The sequence below is a fragment of the Hippopotamus amphibius genome, chromosome 13, assembly GCF_030028045.1.
Source record: "Hippopotamus amphibius kiboko isolate mHipAmp2 chromosome 13, mHipAmp2.hap2, whole genome shotgun sequence".
NCBI lineage: Eukaryota > Metazoa > Chordata > Mammalia > Artiodactyla > Hippopotamidae > Hippopotamus > Hippopotamus amphibius.
The window spans coordinates 66,584,237-66,599,663 of NC_080198.1; the positions used below are offsets into that span (position 1 = coordinate 66,584,237).

The 15,427-nt window shown below is 33.9% G+C and overlaps 1 protein-coding gene across 3 annotated transcripts in view; it reads left to right on the forward strand.

Moving 5' to 3' along the window:
• The window catches only part of BBS7 (Bardet-Biedl syndrome 7), a 41,028-nt gene that overhangs the window by 15,564 nt on the left and 10,037 nt on the right, over positions 1 to 15,427 (forward strand). For all 3 annotated transcript variants that reach the window (XM_057705103.1, XM_057705102.1, XM_057705105.1), the window contains exons 9-13: positions 2,509 to 2,593; positions 3,332 to 3,434; positions 8,356 to 8,548; positions 9,802 to 9,876; positions 12,611 to 12,676. In XM_057705103.1, the coding sequence (XP_057561086.1) occupies positions 2,509 to 2,593; positions 3,332 to 3,434; positions 8,356 to 8,548; positions 9,802 to 9,876; positions 12,611 to 12,676 (522 nt within the window). The remainder of the gene's footprint in view (positions 1 to 2,508; positions 2,594 to 3,331; positions 3,435 to 8,355; positions 8,549 to 9,801; positions 9,877 to 12,610; positions 12,677 to 15,427) is intronic.

The window sequence follows — 15,427 nt, forward strand, 5'->3', positions numbered from 1 at the left end:
GAGTAGATTAGAATATATCAGCGTACAACACAAACCTTGTAAGTTATATCTGTTGTATATGTTCATGTGTGAATGTATACCAGGTTGCAATAAAAAACTTGTTGCTTGCTTTCCAAATAGCTTGAAAGCCACTGACCTAGAGTACTTGTTAAAAATACAGATTTTTTCTAGTTGATTCACCCAAGTGATTCTTGTCAGACAAGTTTGAAGTATTGCTTACAAGAGATAGAAACTGCACCATCTGAAGGACTTGGTTTCTCTCCATAGTAGCAAATTCCCTAAAGGTTCCATGTAAGCTATCATCTTCTCTATTCTTCTAAAAAACTATTTGGAGAAAACGCATGAGAGGTGGTCTGTGGAATTCAAATAATAAACTAAATGTATTGAGAGTTTTGCTTATGTAATTTTTGTTTGTTTGTTTGTTTTGGCCATGTGGCTTGTGGGATCCTAGTTCCCTGACCAGGGATGGAACCCGGGCCCTCTGCAGTGGAAATGTGGAGTCCTAACCACTGGACTGCCAGGGAATTCCCACTTATGTCATTTTTTTTTTTTTAAGAACTTTTATTGAGATACAGTTAACAGACAACAAACAGCATATATTTAGAGTGTACAATTTGGTATCCCAGTCTCCCAATTCATTCCCCCCCAACCCTCCCCACTTTCCCCACTTCGTGTCCATGAGTTTGTTCTCTACACCTGTGTCTTTATTTCTGCCTTTCATTTCCTCTTTCATAGTTGTTAGCATTTGCCTTATGTATGGAGGTGCTCCTATATTGGGTGCATATGTATTTATAATTGTTATCTCCTCTTCTTGGATTGATCCCTTGATGTTTATGTAGTGTCCTTTCTTGTCTCTTGTAACATTTTTTATTTTAAAGTCTATTTTATCTGATATGAGTATTGCTACTCCAGCTTTCTTTTGATTTCCATTTGCATGCAATATTTTTTTCCATCCCCTCACTTTCAGTCTGTATGTGTGCCTAGGTCTGAAGTGGGTCTCTTGTAGACAGCATATATATGGGTCTTGTTTTTGTATCCATTCAGCCAGTCTGTGTCTTTTGGTTGGGGCATTTAGTCCATTTACATTCAAGGTAATTATCAATATGTATGTTCCTATTACCATTTTCTTAATTGTTTTGTTGTTGTTTCTGTAGGTCCTTTTCTTCTGTTATGTTTCCTGCTTAGAGAAGTTCCTTTAGCATTTGTTGTAGGGCTGGTTTGGTGGTGCTGAATTCTCTTAGCTGTTGCTTGTCTGTAAAGCTTTTGATATCTCCATCAAATCTGAATGAGATCCTTGCTGGGTAGAGTATTCTTGGTTGTAGGTTCTTCCCTTTCATCACATGAAATATATCCCTTCTGGCTTGCAGAGTTTCTGCTGAGAAATCAGCTGTTACCCTTATGGGAGTTCCCTTGTATGTTATTTGTCATTTTTCCCTTGTTGCTTTTAATAACTTTTCTCTGTCTTTAATTTTTGTCAGTTTCACTACTATATGTCTTGGTGTGTTTCTCCTTGGGTTTATCCTGCCTGGGACCCTCTGCGCTTCCTGGACGTGGGGAGCTATTTCCTTTCCCATGTTAGGGAAGTTTTCAACTATAATCTCTTCCAATATTTTCTCGGGTCCTTTCTCACTCTCGTCTCCTTCTGGGACCCCTATAATGCGAATGTTGGTGCATTTAACATTGTCCCAGAGGTATCTTAGGCTTTCTTCAGTTCTTTTCATTCTTTTTTCCTTATTCTTTTCCTCATCAGTGATTATCATCATTCTGTCTTCCAGATCACTTATTTGCCCTTCTGCCTCAGTTAATCTGCTGTTGGTTCCTTCTAGTGTATTTTTCACTTCAGTTATTGTGTTGCATATCTCTGTTTGTTCTTTAATTCTTCTAGGTCTTTGGTAAACTTTTTGATCTTTGCATCCAGTCTTTTTTCAAAGTCCTGGATCCTCTTCACTATCATTATTCTGAATTCTTTTTCTGGAAGGGTGCCTATCTCCTCTTCATTTAGTTGTCTTTCTGGGGTTTTATCCTGTCCCTTCATCTGGTACAAAGTCCTCTGCTTTTTCATTTTCTCTATCTTTCTGTAGCTGTGGTTTTCAGTTCCACAAGACGAAACACTGCTGATACTGCTTGATACTGCTGTCTGCCCTCTTGTGGAGGAAGCTATCTAGGAGGCTCATGCGTGCTTCCTGATGGGAGGGACTCTGTCATTTTTTAAAATAATTTATTTCTTTATATAAATAAATGATTTTTGCTCATTAGATGACTACTGTAGCTGAGTGGTACACACAAATATACAAATCATTTTCAATCTTCTTTCCTCAAGTTAAAAAACACTGGAATTTTTGGGTGTTTGTGCAGGATTTTCACCTTTCGAATCTCAGTGTCTACACATAATAAGTATTTAATAAATTTATGTTGAATGTTGGGAGACAGGAAAATGAGTTTTATGGCTTATTTTAACATATCTGTAAAATTTTATTGATGACATGCTTGATCTTAAATTTATTTTAGGCATTGTCTGAGAGTGTCACATCTATCCAGGGTGGTTGTGTAGGGAAAGATGGCTATGATGAAATCGTGGTATCCACATATTCAGGTAACGTAAATGGTAATAGCTAGTTGAAGAAAGAATCAGTAATAAAAAATATAAATTTAATAAATTGTTTTTGATGATTACTTTATAAAAGTTTATTAGAAAGTCACTCTTACCTACAGCATTAAAAGCTTTATTGGTTAAAAAATAAGAAAGGAAGGAGTAAGTGTATTGATTTATAAAACAGTTGATACTTGAGTAATACTTTTAAAAAGTGCTTAGTATATCTCTAGTATCTTTGAAACTTGATATCTTTTGGTTTAAAAAGAATTATTTACTGAAATAGTTTGTTTTATTACTGTGTACATTTCTTATAAAACTTGCTTGCTTTTGAGTAAGTCATTTTTGTATTCTCACAATAATTGTATGAGAATTTAACTTTCCATGAAAATTATTTTTGAAGGACAACTCTTATTCATCAATTATTTTTTGCATTTGCTAGAATGTGTTGACTTACTCCATACTTGAAAACTAAAACTGTAAATTAAGACGTGAAAGATTTCCTTAATCACAGGATTAAAATATTTCAGGCAAAACAAAAATAGTATCCAAAGTAATTTCTTTATGGTTTGAATGTCTTCCAGCTTGATTTCTTTTGCATTTTGTTTTGTTTTGTTTTTTGAAAAGGAGTAAGTCCAAGACTATGTGAGGTTGATGTTGGTGAACAAAGAAGCATGTATCTTGGGTTTCTTTTAACAATGGCAGTACTTAATGGTGAATGATTGTAATTCATCTCTGCAGGCTGGGTTACAGGTCTGACAACAGAGCCTATTCATAAGGAAAGTGGACCAGGAGAAGAACTAAAAATTAATCAGGAGATGCAGAATAAAATTTCTTCTTTACGGTAATTTTGGATTTTTGTTTACTTTTCTTTTTTTTCATTTTATAAAGTGTGTGATTGTTGTTTTTTCCTTACTTATAGATGCAGTATATTTTATTGGAAGGAATTATATGATTAATTAATCACCTTTATTTATTTATTTTTATTTATTTATTTTTTTAGAACTTTTATTGAGATACAGTTAACATACAATAAACTGCATATATTTAGAGCATACAATTTGGTATCTCAATCTCCTAATTCATTCCCCCCCAACCCTCCCCGCTTTCCCCACTTGGTGTCCATATGTTTGTTCTCTACGTCTCTATTTCCGCCTTGCAAACCTATTGATTAGTACCATTTTTCTATAGTCCGTATATATGTGTTAATATACGGTATTTGTTTTTCTCTTTCTGACTCACTTCACTCTGTATGACAGTCTCCAAGTCCTTCTGTGTCTCTAGAAATGTCCCAGTTTCCTTGCTTTTTACAGCTGAGTAATATTCCATTGTATATATGTACCACATCTTTTTTATCCATTCATCTGTTGATGGACATTTAGGTTGCTTCCATGTCCTGGCTATTGTGAATAGCGCTGCAATGAACATTGGAATGCATGTGTCTTTCTGAATTATGGTGTTCTCTGGGTATATGCCCAGCAGTGAGGTTGCTGGGTCATATGGCAACTCTATTTTTAGTTTTTCAAGGAACCTCCATACTGTTCTCCATAGTGGCTGTATCAATTTACAATCCCACCAACAGTGCAAGAGCGTTCCCTTTTCTCCACACCCTCTCCAGCATTTACTGTTTGTAGATTTTCTGATGATGCCCATTCTGACTGGTGTGAGGTGATACCTCATTGTCGTTTTGATTTTCATTTCTCTAATAATTAGTGATGTTGAGCAGCTTTTCATGTGCCTCTTGGCCATCTGTATGTCTTCTTTGGAGAAATTCCTATTTAGGTCTTCTGCCCATTTTTTGATTGGGTTGCTTGTTTTTTTGATATTGAGCTGGATGAACTGTTTATATATTTTGGAGATTAGTCCTTTGTCTGTTGATTCGTTTGCAAATATTTTCTCCCATTCTGAGAGTTGTCTTTTCATCTTACTTATAGTTTCCTTTGCTGTGCAGAAGCTTTGAAGTTTCATTAGGTCCCACTTATTTATTTTTGTTTTTATTTCCATTACTCTAGGGGGTGGATCAAAAAAGATTTTGCTGTTATTTACGTCAAAGAGTGTTCTTCCTATGTTTTCCTCTAGCAGTTTTATATTGTCTGGCCTTACATTTAGGTCTTTAATCCATTTTGAGTTTATTTTTGTGTATGGTGTTAGGGAGTGTTCTAATCTCATTCTTTTACATGTAGCTGTCCAGTTTTCCCAACACCACTTGTTGAAGAGGCTGCCTTTTCTCCATTGTATATCCTTGCCTCCTTTGTCATAGATTAGCTGACCATAGTTTATCTCTGGGCTTTCTATCCTCTTCCATTGATCTATATTTCTGTTTTTGTGCCAGTACCATACTGTCTTGATCACTGTAGCCTTGTAGTATAGCCTGAAGTCAGGAAGCCTGATTGCACCAACTCCATCTTTCCTTCTCAAGATTGCTTTGGCTATTTGGGGTCTTTTGCGTTTCCATACAAATCGTAAAATTTCTTGTTCTAGTTCTGTGAAAAATGCCATTGGTAATTTGATAGGGATTGCATTGAATCTGTAAATTGCTTTGGGTAGCACAGTCATTTTCACAATGTTGATTCTTCCAATCCAAGAACATGGTAAGTCCCTCCATCTGTTTGTATCATCTTTGATTTCTTTCGTTAGTGTCATAGTTTTCTGAGTACAGGTCTTTTACCTCCTTGGTTAGGTTTATTCCTAGGTATTTTATTCTTTTTGTCGCAATGGTGAATGGGATTGTTTCCTTAATTTCTCTTTCTGATCTTTCATAGTTAGTGTATAGAAATGCAACAGATTTCTGTGTGTTAATTTTGTATCCTGCAACTTTACCAAATTCATTGATTAGCTCGAGTAGTTTTCTGGTGGCATCTTTGGGATTTTCTATGTATAATATCATGTCATCTGCAAACAGTGACAGTTTTACTTCTTTTCCAATTTGGATTCCTTTCATTTCTTTTTCTTCTCTGATTGCTGTGGCAAGGACTTCCAAAACTGTGTTGAATAGTAGTGGCGAGAGTGGACATCCTTGTCTTGTTCCTGATCTTAGAGGGAGTGCTTCCAGTTTTTCACCATTGAGAATAATGTTTGCTGTGGGTTTGTCGTATATGGCCTTTATTATGTTGAGGTAGGTTCCCTCTATGCCCACCTTCTGGAGAGTTTTTATCATAAATGGGTGTTGAATTTTGTCAAAAGCTTTTTCTGCATCTATTGAGATGATCATGTGGTTTTTATCCTTCAGTTTGTTAATGTGGTATATCACATTGATCGATTTGCGTATCTTGAAGAATCCTTGCATTCCAGGGATAAACCCCACTTGATCATGGTGGATGATCCTTTTAATGTGTTGTTGGATTCTGTTGGCTAGTATTTTGTTGAGGATTTTTGCCTCTAAATTCATCAGTGATATTGGTCTGTAGTTTTCTTTTTTTGTAATATCTTTGTCTGGTTTTGGTATCAGGGTGATGGTGGCCTCATAAAATGAGTTTGGGAGTGTTCCTTCCTCTGCAATGTTTTAGAAGAGCTTGAGAAGGATGGGTGTTAGCTCTTCTCTAAATGTTTGATAAAATTCACCTGTGAATCCATCTGGTCCTGGACTTTTGTTTGTTGGGAGATTTTTAATCACAGTTTCAATTTCCGTACTTGTGATTGGTCTGTTCATATTTTCTGTTTCTTCCTGATTCAGTCTTGGAAGTTTATACCTTTCTAAGAATCTGTCCATTTCATCCAGTTGTCCATTTTATTGGCATATAGTTGCTTGTAGTAGTTTCTTATGGTGCTTTTTATTTCTGCAGTGTCCATTGTAACTTCTCCTGTTTCCTTTCTAATTTTATTGATTTGAGTCCTCTCCTTCTTTTTCTTGATGAGTCTTGCTAGAGGTTTATCGATTTTATTTATCTTCTCAAAGAACCAGCTTTTAGTTTTATTGATTTTTGCTATTTTCTTTGTCTCTATTTCATTTATTTCTGCTCTGATCTTTATGATTTCTCTGCGTCTACTAAGTTTGGGTTTTGTTTGCTCTTCTTTCTCTAGTTTCTTTAGGTGTAAGTTTAGGTTGTTTATTTGGGATTTTTCTTGTTTCTTGAGGTAGGATTGTATTGCTATAAACTTCCCTCTTAGAACTGCCTTTGCTGCATCCCATAGGTTTTGGATCGTTGTATTTTCGTTGTCATTTGTCTCTAGGTATTTTTTGATTTCCTCTATGATTTCTTCAGTGATCTCTTGGTTATTTAGTAGCATATTGTTTAGTATCACCTTTTAAAATGAAAGTTTATCAGTTTGAGAATATTAATATTAAGTGCTGATTAATATTTTGGAGTTAGGAATACACCTTTTCTGTGTTTTATTCTATGTTGATTTTTTTCTTAGATCAAGAATTGTATTTTTTCATTTATTATAAACAGTTATAGTGTTTTGGTTTGTTTTTTATTTTTCATAGACATTAGAAAGAAACCAACACAGATGGCTCTGTTCCTCATTAATTCTAATGTTCACTGCTCTTGTGGACCCTTCTGAATCTGTAACTTTGGCTTATAAGTTTTCATACTGGAAGTGAGTAATGTTGACTCCCTTAGACACGAGGATTACTTTCATGGCCTGTTCAATTTGACAAGTCCTGTGAAAAGAGCCTCAAGAAAAATTGCTTCATGCAGTGAAGAAGTGGGAGTTGGTGAAACTTTTAATGACTATTCTCCTTACTTCAGCCCTTGACAATCTCTTGGGGGAGTGAGAGCCAATCTTTTTTTGTTGGTAGTTGATGGCTACAGAAATTTTTGAGGCAACAAAATGCCACAAGTACTAGTTCACTAAAGCCACACCACCAGTTCACCACAAACCAGTTCACCAAAGTCACCACAACAGAAAGCTTTAATGTTCATGTAGCAAGGATACCAAGTAGAGTTAACGAACTATGATCTCATGTCCTCAGTACAGTACCTTATATTTATAACCAAGTCAGCCCCCTCCTGATTCCACTGGAATGTATGTTCATGAGAAGCTTAGGTCTATTTTGTTCATTCAGCACCTGGATCATAAGTGCATAGAGTCACTCAGTAAATATTTCTTGGGTGAATGAACCTTTTCCTTTGTTCTTTGCACAGATCCCTTCCAAGTTCCTTCCCAGACTTTTCCCCCTAAATTGGGGCTAGCTAAACCTCATGTTGTTCTACCTGGTTACTATTTGCTTCATTTGCATATGGCCTTTCCTTTTAACTGGAGCAGCTCTAAGCAGTGCCTTCACAGTTCAGTCTCCAACACTTGGTAGAACTTCAGCTGAACCTCTGTCTCGTGATTATCCTTGTGTTCTCCAAAATATTAGTACTCAGCAGCCTTCTTCTTATTTTGTCTATCTCCCCTAATGTCTTACGGAAAGGTACATGTTTACTGATTTCATGCATTTTGATTTTTCTTATTAAATCTAATATGTTCCTCTGCCCCAGAACAATCAATTTCTCTTCTGACTAGTGCTATATATAACTGTAGCCAGATTCGTGTGTTAGGATTGATTATTTGCAGCTTGCCTTGATTCTTACAACTCTTTATTAATATTGCTGGTATGGGGCTGAGTAGATATTTTAATTTTTATATTAGAGATAAATAACATGGAACCATTTGGTCAGTCATAGAAGCAAAAATTTTGCTCTTACTAGTGTTATAGTTGTAACTCAACCAATAAAAATACATTTTGCAGGAGTAAATGTCTCAAACTTTTGTAAATATTCTAAGGACCTTAAATGTTTATGCTTATAGGTGACAAAGTTGTATATTTTTTCCTCTAGGAGTGAGTTGGAACATCTGCAATATAAGGTACTACAGGAAAGAGAAAAATATCAACAGTCTTCTCAGTCAAGCAAAGCAAAATCAGCAGTCCCTTCATTTAGTGTAAATGACAAGTTTACATTAAATAAAGATGATGCCAGCTACAGCCTTATCTTAGAGGTGCAGACAGCGATAGATAATGTCTTAATACAGGTAAGCAAAATGTCTAATTTCTGTGTTTTATGGCTGGATCTATTTTGCAAACCAGTCATATGCACTAATTATTATTGAACACTTTTAAACAGTGATTTTTAAATGTTTATCTTAATCTTCCATTAACTAATCAGTTTGCTCATAGATTATTTAAATTATATCTTTACTTTTTTTTTCTTTTTTTTTATTATTTTTTTTTTTATATATCTTTATTTTTTATTTATCCTATATATATTAAACAAAAGACCAATGGACTTAAGTTTCACGAAGACCCAGAAAGGACATTAAGGATTTGTTCTCTTGTTAACCTTTAGGAGAATCTTAACAGAAATGTGACTTAGAAAACTCTAGTATTTTATATCCTTATTAGAATCTTTTTTAAGCTCCAAATACTAAAATAATGCAGCCTGCTCATTAACCATCAGTTTCTAGGTAGATAATCTCAAAAGGTGAAATTTAGGGATAATAATGTATAACTCCATTTATCAATGTATTTAATTATTTTTATTTTTTATTAGTTTTTTCAATTTTTATTTTATATTGGAGTATAGTTGATTAACAATTATTTTTTCTTTAAAATGGAAGATATTCAGGGAGTGGAAAAGGATGATAGTAGGATGAATGGAAAATGAGCAAGATGGAAAACCCATCAGAAAATGAGAAAAGAATAAAAAGGAAGAAGACAAAGTTTAAAAAGATGTGGGGGAGAGATCAGATTATTAATAAAAACTTAAAGGCAGAAACTTCTCAAGTAATGCTAACTCAAGGGCCACTGCATTGAACAATGCCAGGGGCACCATTCACACAGAACATAGTGCAGCAGCAGCGTCCTAGAAACTACCTCTCCAGAGGAGACCAAAAATTATCCCCGTTCTGTGTTACAGGTGAAATATCTGTGTTACAGGTGAAATAAAAAATGATAAAAATGAACTGATATAGTAAGAATGGTCATATGATTATTTGCAGCCCATGGTAACATTTTTAGCACTGATAAAAAAAGGTAGGAAGATAATACTTTAAAGAGAGCGATGAAAGATGAAATTCTGCGATCTCTCATTATCCAAATTAGAAAAAAATATGTCATTGTAACATAACTTTTATTCTTTATTATATTTATTTTCTAGAAGTACATATTATCAAATACAAGAGAGTTCTTACTGTCAAATTTAGAGACAAACTAGAACTAAGGAGAATTGTTGTGAAAATTTTTAGTTTCTCATCTGAACCCCTTTTTTTTTAAATATTGACTGTAGAGTGATGTTCCAATAGATTTACTAGATGTGGATAAAAATTCTGCTGTTGTCAGCTTTAGCAGCTGTGATTCTGAGGTGAGTAAAAATATAAAGAATTCTTCAGATGCTTTCATTTCCATTATGCCATTTTATATAAAGCCTGTAAATCCTCCTAGGGTTTAATGTTTCTTCAGTATTTCCTTTCATAACCTTTCCCTCAAAATCTGCTTCTACTCTTTCCCTGTCCTCAGGAAATCCAGAAACTGGAGTGTTGTTCTAAATTCCCTCCTTTCTCTGATCTGTTAAATCCAATAACAGTAGTTCTCCCTTGTCTGCTGGAGATACATTCCAAGACCCCCAGAGGATGCCTGAAATCACAAATAGTATGGAACCTCTGGATAATACGATGTTTCTTCCAGCATCACTATTTTTGCACTTTGAGGCTGTTATTAAGTAAAACATGGGTTACTTGAGCACAAGCACTGCAATACCACAAAGATTGGTGGATCTGGTAACTGAGATGGTTACTAAGTGACTAATGGGCGGGTAGCATATACAGCATGAATATGCGGGACAAAGGAATGATTCATGTCCCAGACAGGACGGAGTGGGATGTTGCAAGTTCTCATCAGACTACTCAGAATGGTGTGCAGTCTAAAACTTATGAATTGCTTATTTCTGGAATTTTCTATTTAATATTTTCAGACCAAAGTTGACTGTGGGTAACTGAAACCCTGAGAAGTGAAACCACAAAGTTGGGGGGGACTACTGTAGTCACTAATGTCTGTCAGTTCTACCTCACTTGGTCTTATACGTCTCCTCTGCTTCATTTCCACTTCTGGTAGCCTTCTCATCATGCTTACTTGAACTACTCATCTACCAGTTTCTCTGCCTCCAGTATTGCCTCTCACCTCCAGGCTGTGCTCTGCACTGCCACCAGAGAGGCCTTCCTAAAATACAAACATCACTGTGTCATTCCTTTTCCCAAAACCTTTTAAAGATTCCTTGTTTCCTGAGCTGCATGTAAGTCTAGATTTCTCATTATGGCATAAAAAACTTTCCGTAATTCAGCCCTCGATGACATCTCCAACTTAATCTCTCACCAACTGCTACCTTCCCTCCCATGCACGATTTCTGCCAAACTGAAGTTCTTAAAATTTCTTGAAAATGCTATACAGTTTCACACATTCCTAAATTTAAACATGATCTGTTCCATCTGCCTGCCTTTCCTCACTTTTTCTTGTTGACTCTTGCTTAACCTTCATTCATCAGACGTTTGTTGAACACTTACTATGTGCAAAGTACCTGGGATAAGACCATTATCAGAACTTTTGGACATGCTTACTGTATCACTTCTACCTAGCTCTGAGACTGGCCAACTAGCAGTCTCAGAGCTAGGTGTGGCTCCTGAAGAGAAGTTAGGGTACAGAGAAGGTCTGGAGTAGCTACATTGGAGAAGGCAAGCCAGAGTGGGAAATGGTGATTGGAGTTGGCACTGAAAAGGAAAGGATAACAAGAGTAGATAAAGAACAAAGTTGATAGTTATATTAGGGAATAATTTTCAAAAGAATTTCAGAGTAAAGCTTTTTTTTTTTTTGAGATTTTATAGCAGTTGTATTATGTTGTCATAATACATAAAAGATTAAGACCTACATTTTTATGATCATTTAAAAAATCAAGTTAGTATGAACTTCAGATCTTTAATTCCTAAGTTACAATGAAAGATTAACCTGTTTATATCCACTGCAGGATTCTTTGAAATGAATATTTTATACTAATTTAAAACTTATTTTCTAGAATGATGGCTTAAAAAACAAATCTTATGGAGATTTCAAGTATATACAAAAGGAGAAAGAGTAGTATAATAACCTCCATGTGCTCATCACTAACTTTAACATATGGCCAGTCTTGTTCTATGCTCTTTACCGTCTCCCTTCCCCATCTCAAACCTAATTCCAGACATTTTATCTCATTTAATTAATCTATATCACTTTATCTGTAAATACTTAAATACCTAACATTTGTTTTTAATTACACAAAAGTATATTTATTTTTAAGTTGACTGATCCTCTGTGTTGCTGAGTTTAAATGATTTGAAATTAAAACATTTGAATTTTCTTTTTAATATTAGCATTGTTTTTATTTCTTCAGGTATTTATTAAAAATAGAGAAATGGCAGTACATGAAAATTGCATATCAAATAGTTCGTGGTGCTTTGTCTGATTTTGCAGTTCATGCACCCAGATATACTTCTCTGTTTTTACTAGCTTATTATTCAATTTCAAGAAGTTATATTACTTGAAGTAACCTCTCCAGTTTTATTCAAGAAACATGCTGAATGCCTACAGTCTACTTGACACTATGCTATTTGCTGGGAATACATAGATGAGATATTTCTCAGTTGTCTGTAAATATTATGAAAATCAAATACATTCAACATTGAACATTATAAAGGTAAAAATACAAACATTAGGAGTTTGCACTATCAGTTAAATTTTTGGAAGAGCAATTACTATTTTAAAATATTATTGGAGAGATTTAATATGGGAAGACCATCGAGCTTTAGGGTCTTAAAGATATGAATTTGAATTCCAGTGTTATTACTTACTAGCATTTAGGAAATTTACCTAACCCTTCATGCCTCAATTTTTTCATCTGGTAAAATTTACCACATAGGGTTGTTTGTAGAAATAAGCATAAAGCTTATAGCATGGTGCCACCCAAATGATAGGTGCTCAGTAAAATGATAACTGTTATTATTACTCTTGGTGCTATTGTTATTGTTAAAAACAAAGATTCATCCTTTTCCTCAACTTTGAATTCTTCCTAGTCAAATGACAACTTTCTTCTCGCCACTTATCGGTGCCAGGCAAATACCACAAGACTGGAACTCAAGGTAAAAATGTTTGAAATTATTTTTACTTGAAAGTTTGAACTTTCTTTTTTCCTTGGTAAATCTTGAAGCATATGGTATCATTTCTTTGCATTAAATTTCTCCCTGAAATGAGCATTTTGGAATAATGTCTTTTGAATGACCTATTAGGTTTTTGTTTTTGTTTTGTTTTGTTTTTATTTTTTTTCCTGTTAGGTTTTAACTCAGCCGAAACCACTATCTTTTCTATTAGTACTCAGTCAATCACCGTCTCTAAAATTGGCAATCCTAAGTTTCCTCTAACTGGAAATATTTCTTCTAATTTTCTATTACAGAAAATTTCAGACGTACATAAAAGTAATGATTCCAATTTCAGCAACGATCAACTTATGACAATCTTGTTTATGCTGTCACTCTCCATTCCAAATTATTTTGAAGCAAATACAAGATATTTAATAATTTTATTTGTAAATATTTCAGTACATATGTTTAAAAGATAACACTTTTTAAAGTGATTATGTAAAATTTGTATTTTTTTAAATACAAAAAATTTTGTATAGTTGATTTACAATGTTGTGTTAGTTTCAGGTGTACAGCAAAGTGAATCTGTTATACATATATATATCTCCACTTAAAAGATAAGAACTCTTTTTAAAAACATAACCACAATACTATTATCACACCTAAGAAAAATTAATAATGATTCCTTAGTACTATCAAATGCTTAGTGTTTTTTGTTATTAGTTTATTTGCTCCAGTCATGGTCCAAAGAAGATAATTTGGTTATTGAAGTATCTGAGCAGTTGCCCTATATTTTCCTATTATCTGGATTTCTCTGATTGCATTCCAGTGATGTCATTACATTCCAGGGAAAATCTTTGAAAGTTTCCTTTTGCAATTTACTAACATAATCACTTTTATAATTAAATACTGATTGTAGCACACAAATCTATTTTATTTTATTTTCTTAAGAACTTTGAGATAGAATTGACATACAATAAACTGCATATATTTAAAGTGTACAATTTGATTTTTTTTCTTATTAGTATTTAGTTGGTTATGGGATTTTAGTTATTTAATTTTTAGTGTGAGATTTAAAAAAAAATTTTAGTTTTGATTCATTTATGATCCAAAAATTAAGGACTATAACTTTTTCCTCTTGTTGCTGATGTTCTGAGACTCAAAGTATGTTTTTTAAAAGAGAGGTGCTATTAAACAATAACTTTTTCACATCTGGTTAAGGAAGTTCCAGTTGAAATGTAGTTTTTTTCTAAACAATTTATTTTCATCTGCATAAGTCCCCTTTCATGTATTTTGAAAGAAAAATTAAAAACTGGGTTAAGTTCTAAAGGAATATACTTTAGCATATTTATATAACCTAATTAAACATTTAGATTACATTCACTGAGCCAGATTGTGCCAATAAATTAGGAAGTAGGCCTAAAAATATTAAAAACCTATATTCTTTTTAAAAATTGGTTGCAGTAATTTTAAAGTTCAGAGGGAAGAGTAAATGCCTGAGAAGAGCCAACACAACTATGAAAGAAGGAGAAAAGGTGGAACTTATCTTGCCCTATGGTAAAACATACTATAAAACTACTATAATAAAAATAATGTGGGGTATTTTAAAGGCCTAAATAAATAGGTCATGCAACAAAATAAAGTCTAGAAATAGAGCCCAGCATATATTTACAGGAATTTAATGCATGGCATTTTTAGGTAGGAAAATTCTATTAAATTACTATTTTTATTTAAATATGCTGTTGGCATAACTGGCATCCATCTGAAAGAATATTATGTGGATTCTTATGCCATATATTACAAAAGATGGATTCAGATGAATTAAGTACCTACTTATTTTTTAAAAGAAGCTATCTTCCAGATAATGGGTGAATATCAAAATATGAAGACTGCCTGTAAGTTGTTTAAAAAGATTACCCAATTAGGAAAATAGGCAATATGGGTAGTCAGTTCATAGAAGAGGGAATCAAAATAGCTAACAAATATTAAAAGAACATATTCTACCTCATTATCTGTTAGGGAAACTCAAAATAACAAAAATCAGTTTCTGCTTGTCTAACAGATAGGCAAAAATTTTGAAAAAGCAGTATCACCAGGTGGCAGGATGAGGAGAAGGACACTCTCAGTCATAGCTGAAGGAAATAAAAAATTGTTATAGCCACTTTGGTAAAATAGGCTCTGGTCCCATTTGTTGGAATCTATTTCATAGCAATAAAATCACAGTATTGTACACACAGATATGTATATACAACTACAGCATTATTTGTAGAGGCAGAAAAGTGGAACCAAAGTTAACACTCAGTAATTTAATGTTTGAATACATAGCTGTTTATCCTTTTCATAGAATATTGCACAGCTGCAGTAAAGAATGAGTTGATTTGTTTCTGTTAACGGAGCAAATTCCATGAAAAACACAAAATGCAGATAGAAGTCCTATGTGTGTGTGTGTGTGTGTGTATATATATATAAAATCTATAATATGAAAACATGCATAAAAAGAAACATTCCTGTCTGATATGATAGGTTATACAATAGGGGGAAGGTATGGGTGGGATGGGAGTGGGCGGGAGGTGATAGTATAGGAGAGGCAGAGATAAGGGGAAAATGTGGTTATTTGAAATAAAAACAAAGATGTCTATGATATAGAGTTTATTCATGTGAAGTTATGCATTTGTTTTTGTACATCTACAAAGATGTATGAAAGGTTGACTATCAAAACAGCAATAATGATCATCTCAGGGTAGTAGGATTTCA